Below are 18,098 nucleotides of genomic sequence, written 5' to 3'. Positions count from 1 at the left end.
TTAAGTGTGGAGATATATTTTGGTTCTGATTTTGAAGCACATGACATTAAAAAGCATCGATTTTCTTCTTCAACATGGAAATTTGTACACAACTTGAGGCCTGAAGAATAAACAACTTTTTAAATATCCCGTATTTACTAGTAAACCCTAGCGCAATTAAAAAAAAATACACCAAAAGTACCTATGTAAGAAACTATACATTAATTGTTTTTCAGAAGTAATTGAACAGTTTCAATATTCAAACACAAAATAGTAAATTTTCACTTACTATTACACAGTTCAAGTATTCTCTTGAGTTTATATTTAGCCAACTAGAACATATGAAGTAACTCTGTAACATATCTTTCCTTTGAAAGGTTACTGCTATACAAAATGGTGTGTCTACTGCTACTCAGAATCACTAGAGCGTGTGAAAGGACGGGTGACAGCAGGTGGTCTTTCTGAGTATGTATTAACTAACTAACACACAAGGCTGCACACGTTAGTAATAAGGCATTCGTAGGCAATCCCCCAAGTGTTTGAATTCATGTAAACAAAGACTATGTATACTCCTTAGGAAAGAAATGTACTAACATAGATAAAATATATGCAAATGGCTATTACTTTGAACCATATATTATTTGACTATCACACAAAACCAGGAGGCATTTACCTATCAGTTTAATAACTAAAAAAGTTGCTTATCTGTGAAATACAAGGTTGATACTTTTAAAGACTAACAATGGAAAAGAGTAGTTTTGAAAACAAATATCCATGTGTTTTCTAGAAATAAATATACAGTTATCTCAATGTACTGAATCACAGGAGCATCATCTGAGCCTTGACATTCATCAGTAGTTTAAAAACAGATTTTCCACACGAGTCTTCAATCTTCTACCTTGTCAGCTGCCCAACAACTTTCAAAAGAGTTTTATTTTCCTGCTTTAGTTGTTCGTTTTCGTCTTCTATGTCATCTAGGTCCTGGGGTGGGGGGAGGGGAGAAAAATGGCACTTTAAAAATACTGAGAAATATTGTAAAGGAGAGTTGAAATAATAAAGCACAAGGATAATCCATTTGCACAATCAACTCTGAAGTAATACGTTCTAAAAAGTACATGAAATATGTCCTAACATTACTTGAATAGGCCAATTCTTCTGGAATTAAAATTAAAAAACAAAAAAATCCAAAAAAGGGAAAAAAAAAAAAAAAAAAGCCACAAGTCAAGGTTTTAAAACTGCGAAATCTACACCTACACACACACACACACACACACACACAGAGAGAGAGAGAGAGAGAGAGAGAGAGAGAGAGAGAGAGAGAGAGAGAGAGAATATCGTGTTCTGTATTAGAATTCTAGCCACAAATGCAAAACCTTATAGTTAGTACTAAAACCATAGTAAGTTTTCATCATGAGAAATATCACTGAAGGACAAGCAGACCTTTGCAGATTATAATATTAAGACTTGACAGAGTCTACCTGCGCCTCAAGAGCCACAGGGCCGCAGCACGGCTGTGAACTTACACTCTGCCATTCGACTACTAGGCAGATGATCGAAACTTTAGCAAAGTCAAGAGTTTGCGCTTATTCACAGACTAAATGATGCTGAGAAACCCATCCATTCAAGCTATTATAAAAATGAGAAGCCGGGTGGTGGTGGCGCCCGCCTTTAATCCCAGGACTTGGGAGGCAGAGGCAGGCAGATCTCTGTGAGTTCGAGGCCAGCCTAGTCTACAAAATGAGTCCAGGACAGCTAAGGCTACACAGAGAAACCCTGTCCTGAAAAACCAAAAAAAAAAAAAAAAAAAAAAAAAAAAAAAAAAAAAAAAAAAAAAAAAGAGGTTCCTAAAATTACCACAACCCAGCTCTGCCTAAATTTAAAATTAAGTGATAAAATACATTTGTGTATTATTACCAGTCTATACACTTGATAAAGGCTTCTAAAATTTAAAGTGTTAGAATGCATTCATGAATCATAATAAAATTATAAACTTAGTAAGGATGAGGTTTTCTGTTTATTTTTAATGCTCCTGGTGCCTGAGACAGCAGAAATACATCATGGGCATCACAAACATTTGCCCAGCCTCTTAAAGTGAATTCCAGCACAAATAAAGGCATGCTTATACTAGGCTCAAGAGAAAAGACTACACAAGTCCCAAGTCAAATACTGGCTCAGCCAGCGACCACATGCAGCCTTGGGCAAGTCAATCGGGGTTCCCGTGTCCTTATCTACAAGGCACAGTTACCGCCTTTGAGCTACAATAGAAAAGGCTGGCACGAAACGAAGTCCCCTCCTTTGGTGTGGCCTATGGGCTCAAACCCACACCACCACACAGCCTAGGCTAGCACTTCACCATTTAATTATTTCGTGGTTTGGAGTTAAAATGGCTTAGGGGACTGAGCCTTTTCTCTGGGAATCAAACTTTTCTTTCCTCCACCTTAGGTAGAACCCTGTAAAAAGCAGAACAGTGGGGTCTTTCTTGTCTTATCTCAGTCACCTCAGTGGGTTCTCCTAGTAAAGTAGGTTCAGGCAGGTGTTAAATTCTGGGGCTGAACAGAAAAGGCTCTAAACTCAACACTGCAGAGCTTGGGACTGCAATCCAGAGCTGGAAATGTCCTACGGATCATTTGAAGAAGTGGTGAAAACAAAGCGTGTGGGATGGCACGATTAATAACTACCTGATTAACCAAAGGGCAAACAAGGCGTACAAGGCAACGAGCACCTGCTTCAACCATGCATGCTTGCGTACAAGGCAACGAGCACCTGCTTCAACCATGCATGCTTGCGTACAAGGCAACGAGCACCTGCTTCAACCATGCATGCTTGCGTACAAGGCAACGAGCACCTGCTTCAACCATGCATGCTTGCGTACAAGGCAACGAGCACCTGCTTCAACCATGCATGCTTGCGTACAAGGCAACGAGCACCTGCTTCAACCATGCATGCTTTCATCCAGTTATCGAAAAAGAAACCCTGGGATTGGAACACACAAGTACTTACTCTATTTAACAAATCAATCTCTTCCTTGAGCTTTCCAATCGTTTCTTCTTTATCCTGCATCAGCCTCACAAGCCTGAGGTTTTCTTGCCTTTCTCTTACAACTTCCTGGTGAAGAAAATCGCAGAGCATTAACAGGGAGCTGGCTGGCTGATTGCAGCATCTGAAAATGGCAGACGCCGGTCGCTACCAGAGTGAGAGTCCAGACACTAGCCAAAGCCCCTTGCAGACTTGTCTGACACTGAAGGCATGACGGTGACAATGCACCACATAGGAACACGCACCCCCGACTTTGTAAAAGAAGAATATCTACATAATTTTTAAAGAGCAAAGTTGAAAACATTTTTGTGAACTGAAAAAAAAAGAAAGGTGTATTTTGCTGCTGCTTTCTTTTAAAATACATGCTATTTCCTGGGCATGGTGGATCACATTTAGTGCCACAGCTGGGAGTCTGAGGCAAGGGGATGAGGAGCTGAGGAGTTCAAAGCTAACTGGATCCTGTCCAAACAACAATTGGTGACCGGTGGAGGGGGAGGAAGAGACATTTCCTTTAGTGGTGTAGTCATTGATAAGATATTAATGAGGAGTTGGGCAAGGTGGTGGTGCACGCCTTTGATCCCAGCACTCAGGAAGCAGAGGCAAGTGGATCAATGTAAGCTTGAGGTCAGCCTCGTCTACCCCGGGGAGCCAAGGCTACAGACATAAAAACCCTGTCTGGAAAAACCAAAAAATAAAATAAAATAAAATAAAAATAAGTAAATAAATAAAAATTAAAAATCCATGTGCTTATAAACAACCCAATGAGCAGGGAGAGATGAGGATGAGTCTACAAAATACATTATGTACACATAAGAAATGTCATAATGAAGCCTATTAGTACATATAATGAATACACTGTAACAAAAAGAACCACCTAGGAGACTGATAAAGCAAACTTATACAGAACAAAAAGAGGAGAAGGACTTGTGGGGGAGCAGGCTTGCCCCCCTTCTCTGCTTCCTGACAGCCAGGAAGTGAGCATCTCTTCCCTCGTGCCCTGGCTTCAGCAAGGACCAGAACCAACAGGGCTGTGATTCTAAAACCACGAGCCACAAAAAATCTCCAGAAGAAACAAACAACAATAAACCTCTACAAAGCATCTTACTCAAAGAACAGACGGACGTGGAAAATACTGTACTGAGGTGACCTTGTCTTATCAAGACAGAAATCGCACATTCCCTCTCATTTATAGACTCCAACTTTTTAATGTATGTAAAAAGGGGTGTGAGAGTTGGCCCAGGTGATGAAACCAGGTCTCAGACCATAAGAGAGCAAGAAGTGTGAAAAAAAAGTAGGGGAAGATGCATGTGACAAGGAAGTAGAAAAGCTAATGGGAGTAGGAGGAAACAGGGGAGGAAGGCAGAATGGGGAAGAAAAGTGAAAAACAACAGAATTTGACTGAAAAATGCCACAATGGATCATGACAATGAGCTAATAAAAATGCTGTTTAATTAAAAAATAAATAAGCAAGTCTTTATTTAGAAGTGTTTGAATTTACACACCTATAATCCTAGCTCTTGGGGGCGGAGGCTAGCAGATCTTCAGCTAACTGGATTGTACGAGACTCAGTCTCAGTAAACCAAGAACAGACAAAAGGCCACAGGGCCTCCCCGCAGAGCTGCAAAGGGGTCTCCAGCAGGACTCTCTTCTTTCCCAGCCCTCAGAGAAAGCAGCTGGCTACCTACAGCCATCAAAAGCTGCCAGCTGCCAGCAACTCCACCAAGCTCTTCTGGAACCTCCTGGAGTCTTTTGGAGAAACTTGTTAAAAACTAATAATGTATACTCTTTAAGCCTTTACACTTCAATAATGACTCAGGGTTAGCAGTCAAAGCTTAAATACAAACTAAAAATAACCACAGTGTAAGCAGTAAAGTAAATCTGGCCGGGCGTGGTGGCGCACGCCTTTAATCCCAGCACCTGGGAGGCAGAGGCAGGCGGGTCACTGTGAGTTCGAGGCCAGCCTGGTCTACAAATGGAGTCCAGGACAGTCAAGGCTACACAGAGAAACCCTGTCTCAGGGGGGAAAAAAAAAAGTAAATCTGAAAATAATCTTTGTATCACAGGGAATAACTTCCGTTTATTTAAAAAAAAGAAAAGCCCTTCAACCAGTTAGGTGAGCACCATTAATTAGTTTCAGGTGAATGTCTCTGAGACACACCTGAGATTCTGTGGTTTACAGTTTTAGTGTAATGTTCATCTGAGTTGTCAGAGCATCGTAAAGTGAGTTTCTCCTATTCCTACTTGAAAATGGTTCAAGCACCAAATGTGGGCCTAACTCAGAATCACTGCAAGGTATAAACTAACGGTGTGTTCAGGCGGCGTACTGCACGGAAGAACAGACCGACAGCGTGGACGTCTAAGCATTTAAAACCACCGATCTTCAATTACGGGCACGACATGACAGGACAGGAGTGGCTATCGGGTTGAGGAGCTCAGGAATTTGGCTCATCGCCCCACAAGTGGACAGAGAGGCAGTAAGGAAACGGAGACACACCATGAGGACCTAGGAGCTAACACACGGGATAAGAGGTCAAACTTGCTCCTGGAGCTGAACCAGGTGTTTCCCGCCCAGATGCCCTCCTTCCCTATTTGGGCGCAATGGAACGGAGAGAAGAATGCTAAGATTACGTTAATTTTATTTTGAACAGTTTATAACTCATACCTTTTCGAGGTCTTCGATTCTCTTTTCCAAGGTGCTGCTGGAGGCAAAGTTGCCCGCCACATTTGCGTCTCTGTTCTGTCTACCAAACCCACTTCTGTCCTTGCGGGGAAATCTATTTGAGACCTCATCTTCTGGGGCACTGGCTGTGCTGTGGAAATAAAGTGAGCATTTTATAAACATCTCAAGCACTCTAAAAGGAAAATGCCAGAGCCGGCGTGGTGGTGCATGTCTTTGATCCCAGCATTCTGGAGGCAGAGGCAGGTGGATCTCTGTGAGGAGTTCGAGACAAACAGCAGCTGTCCTTTCAACAGGGGATTCCACCAGGCCCAATATGGTAAAATGGCCTCCACTCTTCAGCAAGGACAGACATGACAGGGACTGGAACAGAATCGACTTCCTAGACCATCTGTGGTGAAAATTCACTTCTTTTTATTTTTCCTTTTTAAAAATGCTTTTTATAGGCCAGATCAGTGGTGGCGCACACCTTTCATCCCAGCACTCAGGAGGCAGGGCAGGTGGATCTCTTGAGTATGAAGCTAGCCTGGTCTACAAAGTGAGTTCCAGGACAGCCTGGGCTACACAAAGAAACCCTGTCTGGAAAAGCCAAAGAAAAGAAAGGAAAGGAAAAGAAAAGCTTTTTATTTTCAGAGTTCAATGTTTCATTAAATTCCAAAACGTAAAATCAATATAATTTGAATGGGAAAAAAAGTAAAGAACTGATAAACTTGCGTATTTTCAACAGAAAGTCTCCATATAGGCAACTACTTCCATTCTGGTAACCTATTTATTATTCATACTGTAGACTTCCCCAGCACTTCCTCAAATTAAATGCTAACTCACAGCTGATGAACAGCACTGTCAATATTTAAAGTGCTCAGTAACAGCTGGTGTTTTGCTCTCTGTATTATCTCCTGCTACATAAAAATTACCCCTAAATTTTATGGCTTAAGGTAACGCACACTTATTGACTCAAAGTTTCTGCTGCTCAAGAAGTTAGAAGCCGCTTAGGGGGTAAGTATGGCTGCGGGCCTCTCCGTGAGCTGCTTGTCAAGATGTTGCTCAGAGCTACAGTCATCTGATGGCTCGAGTGAGTTGGGGACTCAGCCTGTAAGCCACTCCCCCCGTCATCTGCAGGCCAAAGTATCCAGAGCCTGCCTACTGAGCTGGGTCCTTCTGGAGGGTCACTAACACAGCAACAGGCTTCCAGAGAGATGAAGGAATCAGGCCAGAGGTCAAAGGGTCTGCCACATCCCAGGCTCAAAGTGGCATGCCCTCCCACCTGCATCCTTTTGCTATACATATGGTCACCCTGGTGTAATCGAGGGCATTATAGAAGGCTTAAGTAACCAGGAGGGAGGGCTCACCAGGGCCCAGCTTGAAGGTTGGCGACTGCACTTGATGACTCATCTGAACTAGATTACGCGAATACACAGTACATCTATAGTGAAACAATGTGTTTTAATAGCACTTAGAAACTAGTCTCATAGATGTAGGTTGACAAAAATATTTTACAGCAACTTCAGAAAGCTCAGGATAACCATTAAAAAAAAAAAAAAAACAAAAAACAACTGAGCAAGGCACGCTTTTAAATCTCAGCACTTGGGAAGCAGAGGCAGGCTTGGTCAGCTTAGTCTACAGAGCAAGTTCCAGGACAGAGCTGTTACACACAGAAACCCTGTCTTGAAAAACAAAATAAAAACAAAACAACAAAAAAACAATTTTTTTTTCTTGGTTTCAATCTTTCATTAGTGGCCACTTAAAATATTTCATATGCAAAATTATTGTAAAATCTAAAGTAGCGGTGGTAGTTTGAATGTCATTGGCTCCCCACAGCCCCATAGAGTGTGGCCTTGATGGAGCTGGTGTGGCCTTGTCGGAGAAAGTGTGTCGCTATGGAGGCGGGCTTTGAGGTTTCACATATGCTCAGGTCATGTCCAGTGACACAGTCTCCTTCTGCTTCCTGCGGATCAAGGTGTAGAGCTCTCAGCTCCTTCCCCAGCACCATGTCTGCCTGCATGCTGCCATGTTTCCCGCCATGACTAAACTTCTAAAACTAAACCTCTGAAGCTGTGACCCAGCCCCAATTAAACGTTTTCTTTTATAAAAGAGTTGCCGTGATCCTGGTGTCTCTTCACAGTAATAAAACCCTAAGACAGTAGCTTTTAGAGGAAAAATGGAATCCCGATTTATGAATTTCCCACTCAGATCTTTTCATCCTATTTGATCTTACAGAATCTGACGGTGATTTTTAAGCATGTAATACCAGGACAACGTTAACTTTATTATGAACCCATGGAGGCGAGCAATAGGGACTTTACCATATAATTTCTACTATTTTTTCCCCTTTGATCTTATCTGCCATTGAAAAACATCTGACATTCCTTCCTTGCACAAAAGGTTAAGATAATTAAAGCTGAGAGAAGTGGGGGTGGGGGAGGGAGGGCTGGGTGGGGGGGAGGGGAATGTGCTAGCTAGCAGCCAAGGAAGACTAAGGTGCATATTTATAAAACTGGCCACCAAGCTACTTTTTATCTTGCAAAAACACCCAAAGTTCACCTGAAGTTCAAATACTTCTGACTGAAAATCTCCCTTTGAAAGCCAACGTATAACCACTTAGCATACAAGAGCCAATTAGCCTGGCTGATAAGATCAACCCGAATCTAACATTTTTCAGGAATTTCAGACTTAAAGCATTAGAGTTTAGTCCTCTGTGCCTTAGTGAGTTCGGCTGACACAGCAAGGCATTCTCAAAGAGAAAAGCTGCAAGCTCCCTCATTTTTTGGGCGTGGCTGCTTCGTCATAACCAGGGTGTGTTACTACAAAAGCAAAGCAAAACTACGAACTACGTGTAACCCTCTAAGGTTCATACATTACAGCAAGTTGTGTTTATCTCCAATGAGGCTGAAAGCTAACTTGTTCCTTATATTAATAGTCGACGTTTTTGTCGCTCTGTGGAAGTTCTTATTTGTCTGGAAGCTGACGTTCCTGAACACTGTCTTGTTTTTGCATCTTCCCATGGTTCCTGTACCAGTCTACACAGTACAGACATGACCGCTCTGTAGCCTATGCACAGATCGGCTTAGGGCGACCACTGCCCAAGTACAGAGGCCAAGCTTGCGTGCCGTCCCTCACGTGATGTCACATTTATTTACTTACGCTTTATCCTAGACCAGGCTTAGCTCGTCAGCCAGCTCCAGGATACATCTGTCTGTTTCTGCAGTGCAGGGATTACAGAGGTGGGCACAGGCTACCATGGCTCAATTTTTTATGTGGGCTCTGGGGAATCAAACTCAGGTCCTTGAAATTCAGGGCAGAGCCATCTACCCAGCCCAGTCCAGTTTTAACATTGGCAACTTGAAGTGAGACTTAGTAAGAAAGTCACAAAGTACTAACAACTCTGTGTAAAAGTAAGGACTTTCGATGCCTGCCCTTGCTCTGAGTAACGGCACAGAGACCCTATGACATTTATTAACGGCTTCAGGCACTGTAGCTGGGCTATTCTAACCTGACAATACTGGCCTGGCCTACTTCTCAGCCTCGTGGCCCATCACCTGCCATCTTAAGTCTTGCCCTGGCACCTCCTTCTCAATGGTGACTCCTCTGTACCTCTCTGGTCCCCAACTGAGTCCCTCTCTCTGGGCTCGGAAGTCCTGCCTTCTCCTCTCCTGCCCAGCTGTTGGCTATTAAGCTGTGTTTAACCAATCAGAAGGTAAAGGAGAACAGTGTTTACAACATACCAAGGTAGGCAATGCTTCATAATAATGACAATGACAGTGTCACAATCGGGACTACCACTAGATCTCTGGGTACAGTGATCAGCAAAAGAATACACAATGCGCAAAAACATCCTCCAATAACCCTGAACGACATCTTCCAATAACCCTGAACATATGCTTTACGCTGACGCCAGATGCACTCTATCAAACAATTTGTTTTGAGCATTACTTAATTCACTCAGATATCACATAAATTTTACTGCATACACACTAACCAGTATGTCTTCATGAACAATGTACCATGAACTTGGCCCTTCTCTCTCATCATGGCTAATCCCTGAGCTCAGTGACACAGAAATGACACTTGTCAACCAAACTCATGCAGAGTAGTAGTCTTGCACCTCCCTGGAATGCCACTGTCACCATTCAATTTTCTACTACTTTCACAATCAGAAAAAGCGTTATGAGAAAAGTTCAGTAAAGCTTGCTTTGTTAGTAAATTAGAATTCAAGATAAACACTAACTTCCTAAGACTTGGGAAACATTTTAAAAAGCAGAAACTTAAAATAATGAAAATGTACTTTATCTTAGCAGTCAATTCTATATTCTAAATAATTTTATGTATGGAACACAAATCTGACCAACAGTAACACAAAGTTTTTAAGCATAATAAATGCTTGTACTCTCATAAATTCTTACACATTTTTTGAGTCACAAATGACTGACACAGACATACCATATGTTTTAGCAGCCTCCTTGTGCCTGATTACCATGCAACGTCCCATGGTCCGTGCACCAATCTATGCACTATGCAAATGTGACCAGTCTATACCCTGTGCACAGATTTGTGCACTAGCCATGAACTTAGAAGCGAGCACAACCACACCAAATGCAACTCGGCATGCTAAATGCTGCCTATAGAATTCTTCACTTAGGTTGCCATGGATTGCAGCCAACTGTCCAAGGAGGGGCTGGAGATATGGCCCTGAGGCTAAGAGCACTGACTGTTCTTCCAGAGGTCATGGTTCAATTCCCAGCAACCACACGGTGGCTCACAACCATCTATAATGTGATCTGATGCCCTCTTCTGGCCTGCAGGTGTACATGCAGGTAGCGCATTGTATACATAATAAATAAGTAAATAAGAAATAAAAAAATTAAAAAATAGCTGGTCAATGGTGGCACATGCCTTTAATCCCAGCACTTGGGAGGCAGAGGCAGGTGGATCACTGTGAGTTCGAGGCCAGCCGGGTCTACAAAACAAGCCCAGGACAGCCAAGGCTACACAGAGAAACCCTGTCTTGAAAAACCAAAATAAATAAATAAATAAATATAAATAAACTGTCCAAGGATTACACTTGGAACAGGACTATGCTGCAGTGTTTCAACTTACATTGAGAAGAGTAAGGTGCACACATACAGGAATCAGAGGACGGAGAGCAGCCTGGAAGCAGGGCAGCTCAGTAAGGCTCCAACGTAAAATGTAAACAAGATGACAAGAGGACAGAAAAGCAAGCAGGAAGCCTGAAAGCTGTTTTATACAACCGAAACTAAAAAACAATTTCCCAATTTTTAAGAATGGCATACCAATATTGGAATGGGTGTTCACATGCCCATTATTTTGTGGGACTTATGATCATATACAATTATATTTTATATTATGTTTTATATAACACAAAAAAATCTTATGTATTGCCAAAATAAAGTATGACTATTTAAATTTTAAAAAACTTTAAAAAACACGAAATATGCTTCATTCTTTCTGAGAATCTACTTTAATACCTCATGATACAGAAATTCAAAGAACGACCCCTTTGTGTATTTGTCTTAATGTCTATCACAAAGATGTAAAATCTAGGTGTCTAAGATGGTCAGTTAAAATCTCAAAGTAAGTTTTAGTTTATGAGAACAGATTTGATGCTGTGCATCTTACCAGCTGAACAACCCTGTGGTCATTTTTCACTTAAGCATTTGCCCAGACTCAACCTATGTTGTGGTCATTAGCTAAGCTAGATAATTTGTAAACTCATTAAATAGCCAGTCTAATTTCAACGTTATGCAACAGGGACAAAGTTCTGGACACCTTCAATGGAAAGTAACCAGAAGGGGGCATCAGATCACATTGTAGGTGGTTGTGAGCCACCATGTGGTTTCTGGGAATTGAACTCAGGACCTTTGGAAGAGCAGTCAGTGATCTTAACCTCTGAGCCGTCTCTCCAGCCCATGCAAAGCTATTAAAGCAGGAAAGGGAATAGAATACCTTTTATAAAACACATTATGGATCAGGAAAGATGGCACAGGGGCCTGCAGTTAGGTCAGGCCGCTGTGACTATCCAAGAAGCAGGATATGGTGGTGGTTCAGTGAGTAGACTTCAGATAATCTCCATACGGGTTGCGTAACCAGGTAGAGATGAGAATGAAGAGTAAAGCAGTTCTAGCGCACCGGCGGCCCTGGGTTCGCACAGCGTAGGCAAGAGGAAACACGCATGCGCCCCTCAAGTACCCCGCATCTAACAGTTGCTGGCTGCTTTTTCTAGCACACTAGACAAAGCAGAAAGAAAACAACTTCTAAGAGACTTGGTTGCCAATCAATGTAATAAAGGAGTAAGAACAAAGAAGGCTGAGACCACGAAGTCACGCCACCTGCGGTGCAGGAAAGCGTTGAAACCACGCGAGAGGGTCCTCTAGACACTTCTGTAGCAACCACAGATACCCAGGCAGAAATGACAGCGACTTAGACAAAAAAAAAAACACTAAAATACAGACGTCTCTTAGTGGTTCCAGGTTTGCTCAAAGAACACGCTTAAAAAATGTGTTGCACAGACAGTCAGCATTTTCCTCCTCACAAGAAAGTCACAGCATTTCAGGGAGGGTGACAGAGGGACAGGGCAGGAACTCAGCGAGGGACAAGTAATCCACGGAGACCTGGATGGTATCATGTATTATAATAAAGTGTACTGTCAATATAACTCCTGCCCCAAGCCAGGGGTGGGGAAGGGGGTGGGGTGGTGGTGGAGGATGGCGGGTAGGGGATGGGTGGGATGCTGGAGGGCAGTGGGGGGCCGAGGGGCATGTACCTCCATGGTCCTCTATTATGGCCATGTACTACAGCCCTGACAACAGGCGAGTTCCTCTGGGCACAGTGGCTCTCAATCTATTCTGAACAATGATTCAGAAGGAACTCACTTGGGGCCTCGCTCCCACCTCTTAGAGACCAGATTGCCACATAGCATGTAGCAATCTGAAAAGCAAAACTACCCATCTAGGGAACAGTAGTAGCCAGTGGTCTTGTGACACACTTGCACAGAAAGCTGCAGTCCCCTGAACGTGGCTAGATCGGTTGTAGAACTGTGACCCTAGAACCCAAGTCTATATAGCACCCTGTACAAGATGAGGTAGCTCAGCTCCAGCCAGGGGCACAGGCATGCTTAGGCCTAAAGCTCTATTCCCCCCCAACCTCCTTCTACTTGGTGCTCCCACTGCAGTTTCAGTCATCAGCGCTCTACTGAGAGGCCTATATTGCTGACCACAGGCCTATCAGCCTATCAGCCTGTAAGTGCCATGTTAGATACTGACACCAGACGTTTCACTATTATTTTTTTTAAGTTTTTATTGATTCTTTGTGAGTTTCACATCGTGCACCCCAGCCCCGCTCATCTCCTCCTCCTTTCATGTCCACCCTTCGCCCTTGCAACCTTACCCCCCCCAAAAAAACACACACCATACACACACACACACACGTGCGCGCACGTAGAAAACGTTTCATCATGGAAGCTGTAGTGTGTCACAGTGTGTCCCACAGTATACTCCTCTGCCCACATGTCTTCACTTGCAAATGTTCATTGCAATGAGTCATTCATTGGTCTGGTTCAAGATCTTTGGCTTCTGTGACACCATCAATATGGGATCCTCACGGGGACTTCTAGGTTGTTACCCTGTGTCATGGAGATCCCACGGTTTTGGATCAGCAGGACTGGTCCTTTCATGTATCCCAACTGTTAGCAGATGGTACAGATTTTGGGGTGGGCCAACTCAAGAGCCCTGGATCTGGGCCTGGGTGTCAGCTGGGCTGCTCAGCCCACCGGCTCTTCCTTATCTACAGTACCAGAGAGAGCTCTCTAGCACTGCTCTGGCTATGCCAGCATCGGCAGGAGGCAGGGTCAGCTCTCCTGCTCTCATGCCTTTGGGGCCCGGTCCACTGTGCTGCCCAGTCAAGGTTCTGGGACCATTCTCCCAAGTGCTGCAGCCTGTGAGGGGTGGTGCCAGCTCTCCTGCTCTCACACTCTCGGGACCAATTCAGCTGTGTTGCCCAGGAGAGGCACAGAGCCCACTCTCCAGAGTGTTACATCCAGTGAGGGGACAGGGCCTACTTCCTTGACTACTGTAGGTGGGCGGGGGGAGGAATTGTGGAGGGCATCGCCCCCACAATGAAGCCACCTCTTAGCAGACAAGCAGTGGTGCCAGCTCTCTTTCCATGCTCTCACCTACCAGCTCACCTGTGCCCCCACCACCAGGGTCAGTTCTGCTGTGCTGTCTAGGTGAGGAGCAGGCCCACCCTCCCGAATGCTATGGATGGTGAGGGGCAGGGATAGCTCTCCTGCACTCATGACCCTGTGAGCAGCTTTCCCCACTGCCAGAAGTGGCGAGGGATGGGAGAAACCACCTCTGAGGCCACGCCGCCCCACAGCAGACAAGTGGTAGGGTCAGGTGTTCCACACTCATGTCCTCGGGGCCGGCTCACCGACATCCCTGCCACCAGGGCCAGCTCCCCAGAGCATTGCATGCAGTGAGGGGATGGGCTAGTTCTACACAGCCCCTGCTCATCCAGGTGGCTCATGGTGGCTGCCCCAACCAGGGATGTCCCCGTGTTCTCTAGTGACAATGTGAGTCACAATTCAGCTATCCTGCATATGATACATTTATATAACAGTAGCAAAATTACAGTTCTGACATAGAAATGAAATAATCTTATGGTTGTGGGCCACCACAACAGGAGGAACTGTAGTAAAGGGTTATAGTATTGGGAAGGTTGAGGACCACTGGCCTAGAAAAAGATTCCAACATGAAAGAAAATCTATTAAGTTCTTGAAAAGAAATTCAAAATAATTATCCTACAGAAACCAAGTGAAATACAAAAGAATGTCAGTAAATAATTCAACAAATGAAGGACATATCCGTGGCATCAATGAGAAACTCAACAGACATGAGAAACAAGCAGAAATTAAGAAATGGAATCATTCGATTAATAAAAGGGTCACAAGACAAAAGAAAGGTATGAGTGTGGAAAAAAGGGATGAGGCCAGGGAAATAAAAAGGGTGGCCGGGATAAAGAGTGTGTAAACAAAATGCAGGGGAATTCGTCTACAATAGTTTATGATACACTTTAGAATAAATATGAGTGCAGAGGTTCCTAAAACAGGCAGATATAACACATAAGGTATGGACATCCCCACTGCTCTAATTTGATCATTACACTATGTGCATGGGGTGAGTTATTACATTATTACATAAATATGAACAAATCAACATTGACTAAAAAATGACAAAACCAAACTCCAGAAGTTTCACTTATTAGCTGTAAGACCCATGAATGCCAGGAATGTCAATACATAAAATAAACCCCTATGCGTGTGTACCAGCAAAGAATGATTGCTGAGAAGCTAAACCAGTTCTTTGACCCTCATACATACCAGATTTGAAGGAAATAACCAGGAGGGACTGTGTTACTTGACTTTGTTGCCAAATCTAGCTGTTTATCCTAAAACAGAAATGTTTTCAACTTATCCTGTAGGCCGGATATGCACAGTGGAAAATATTCAGAATAAAAAAAAAAAAAATTGTCTCGTGAACTCCAGCAGGTTTGTGATGTTCTAGTTAGGAATGCTAACACAAATCTAAGATCCAACGACAAAGCTGTCTCCTCTCAGCCACAGAGATATTAAATACGATGCTCAGCAAAGGGGAAATAATAAGCAGCATCGCCAAAGATAAATACCACCCTTTACTGGAAGTTTTTCCCTTCTGGGAATTGTCACATCTTCTGTGGAAAGATGAGAAGGCACTGCTACATTCAGGAAAATCACACTGTTATTCTAAAGCTATCATGAGAATGAGATTGGTGGTAGCATTAAGAGATTACAGTCAGAGGAATTTTCCAGTAATACAGACATTTTGAAGCTCAGCAATGAGATGAAATATAAGACTCATGGGTAAAATCCTATTAAACAATGGGTATCAAGCATTCAGACGTGTTAGGCAGATCATGACCTTCCTAAGTACCTGGTAAGTACACTGCTGGACTCCACACTCCCAGGCTTACCACCCTGCTGTGTCCTGCAACCTGCTCTACCCTTTCCCTCCCCTTAAATACAGGCACACACAACTAAGACTCAGAATCAACACCCAGGCTCTTTATTAAAACTGTGACACACACTTAATGTTAGAATCATGGAAGACTTTATTTATTTATTTTTACCTTACGTGCATTGGTGTTTGCCTGTTTGTGTGTCCCTGTGAGGATGTCTGATCTCCCGGAAGTGGAGTTACAGATAGCTGTGAGCTGCCATGTGGTTGCTGGGAATTGAACCCAGGTTCTCTGGAGAGCAGTCAGTGCTCTTAACTGCTGAGCCATCTCTCCAGCCCCTACAGGGGAAGATATTAAAAAGGAATCGCTTTTCTCTAGAGGACTACAGCCCATTTCAGAGTACTAGTTGTCTTTCCATATATAAATATCTTTCTTTATGCAAATGTTTTCTCGGGTCTCACCAACGCCCATACTCACATAGTGACTGCTAGTTTACAGAATGTGAGATCAACTGTGCAGTGCCAACTAAGGATGCCACTAAGGTCCACTTGTCCTTACAATCTCTTCTACACTCTGAAATGTATACGTTTAAGAGCATTTGCTCAAGGGCTGCACGGATGGTTCAGTGGTTACGAGCACTGGTTGTTCTGGTTGAGGACCCAGCCTCGGTTCCCAGCATCCACACGGCAGCTCAGGATCATCTAAGTTTGGTTCTATGGGGTCTCGTGCCCTCTCCTGACCTTTGCTGGCAGCAGGCATGTATATGGTACCATACACAGGCGTGCACAAAACAAAAACTTAAATAGAAAACAAGTGTTTGTTCAGGGTTATCTCAAGCCGAATACATTCGTGTTATATAAGATTAGTCTTCCCACATGAAGGCAAAGATTTAGTTTGGGAAGCCACATACCCAGAGGTAGACCTCCTGGACTGCAGTGTATGGCTGTAAACACCAGTACACGATACAAAACCATTCGACACAAACACAAGGATTACGGAGAAAATGGAGCTAAGCACAGGATCTCAGAAACTGCTTCCAGGGACACACTGGATGGCGGGGAGGGGAAAAGAACTGAAAGGAAGCATTACCACAATCCTAAATATGCTAAACGTTCAGGAAGGACATGAATGTGGCATTTTATTATAAAAAGATGTATTATCATGTTTTTGGAAGCTGGCCTCCCAAGAGCTGCATGTGGAGTGTGAGGAGGAGGCAGGTGGGGAAGGAAGTTACCCTGCTCACCGGAAAGCAGGCTGAGCTGGCAGGTAAACCTGAACAGAACACACCTGAGTGGGCTTTGTGCGGTCCCACATAGCGGAAGGTGGGTGTCATTTTATATGCACATAAAATGTGAACTCTGAGGAAGGGTAAGCTTTGATTTTAACTGAACTTCTTAGACACCTTTCAGATTTTACACCTCCGTGACAGCCATTAAAGACAAATACATAAAGGGGTCGTTCTTTGAATTTCTGTATCATGAGGTATTAAAGTAGATTCTCAGAAAGAATGAAGCATATCCCATGTTTTTAAAATTTAAATAGTCATTTTGTGTAAGAAAAAATATTTGTAGCATAAATAAATAAAACAACTTTTATTTTACACTTTTTCAACCCTCTGTATACTTTACTTTGGCAACAGATAATATTTACTGTGTTTGTCCTGAATGCATCAGCCAGGACAAACTGCCTCTCCAAAGCAGTCATTACATCAGCGCTGACTCTGAAGAGAAAAAGAATCATAGCTGGGCGGTGGTGGCGTATGCCTTTAATTCTAGCACTTGGGAGGCAGAGGCTGGCGGATCTGAGTTCGAGGCTAACCTGGTCTATAGAGTGAGTTCTAGGACAGTGAGGGCTACACAGAGAAACCCTTTCTCAAAAAACAAACAAACAAGCAAACAAACAAACCCAACAACACCAAACCCCACACACGACCCCCAAAACAGAAACAAACAAACAACAACAATAAAACCCAACCCACCCTTGCCAAGTTCGTATGGACTTAATATCTCTTTCTCCAAACTTTAATCAATGTCCTGGAAACCTGGCCAAGCGAACTCTCCACTGACAGATTTATACAGTGAGAAAACAAAAACACAGGAACACCTGCCCTTGACCCACCTTCCCTAACCTGAGTATCAGTTGGCATGGTCCTAATCTCCAAACAGCTGAAATTTAAAATGAAAGGTGGTGAGCATGTATGCGACTTTCTGGACGAACGAGAGTCCCCTGCACAGTGGAAGCCCAATGCTTCCGCTTCCCGGAGCTAAAGGCCTGCATTCTTGACATTTGTGAGAGGAAAGGAGTGTGTAGTTAGTGGGGGAAGAACACAGGAGCCAGAGACTCGAAAGCCACTGCCAACCGTGTGCCTGTGCAAGTCATTTGGTTTGTAGAAAATAGTGTC

At 43.5% G+C, this 18,098-nt stretch overlaps 1 protein-coding gene across 1 annotated transcript in view; it reads right to left on the bottom strand.

The window, feature by feature from the left end:
• Positions 1-720: 720 nt before the first annotated feature.
• Pawr (pro-apoptotic WT1 regulator) overlaps positions 721-18,098 on the bottom strand; it is a 97,447-nt gene continuing 80,069 nt past the window's right edge. The window contains exons 4-6 of the mRNA XM_051172844.1: positions 5,678-5,825; positions 2,980-3,084; positions 721-960 (exon numbers count right to left, since the gene is read on the bottom strand). Of these exons, the coding sequence (XP_051028801.1) occupies positions 874-960; positions 2,980-3,084; positions 5,678-5,825 (340 nt within the window). The 3' untranslated portion in view covers positions 721-873. The remainder of the gene's footprint in view (positions 961-2,979; positions 3,085-5,677; positions 5,826-18,098) is intronic.

This window comes from Acomys russatus, chromosome 31 (genome assembly GCF_903995435.1).
Source record: "Acomys russatus chromosome 31, mAcoRus1.1, whole genome shotgun sequence".
Lineage (NCBI taxonomy): Eukaryota > Metazoa > Chordata > Mammalia > Rodentia > Muridae > Acomys > Acomys russatus.
Note: the sequence above shows the minus strand (reverse complement) of the source record. Positions and strands in the feature narration are given on the sequence as shown.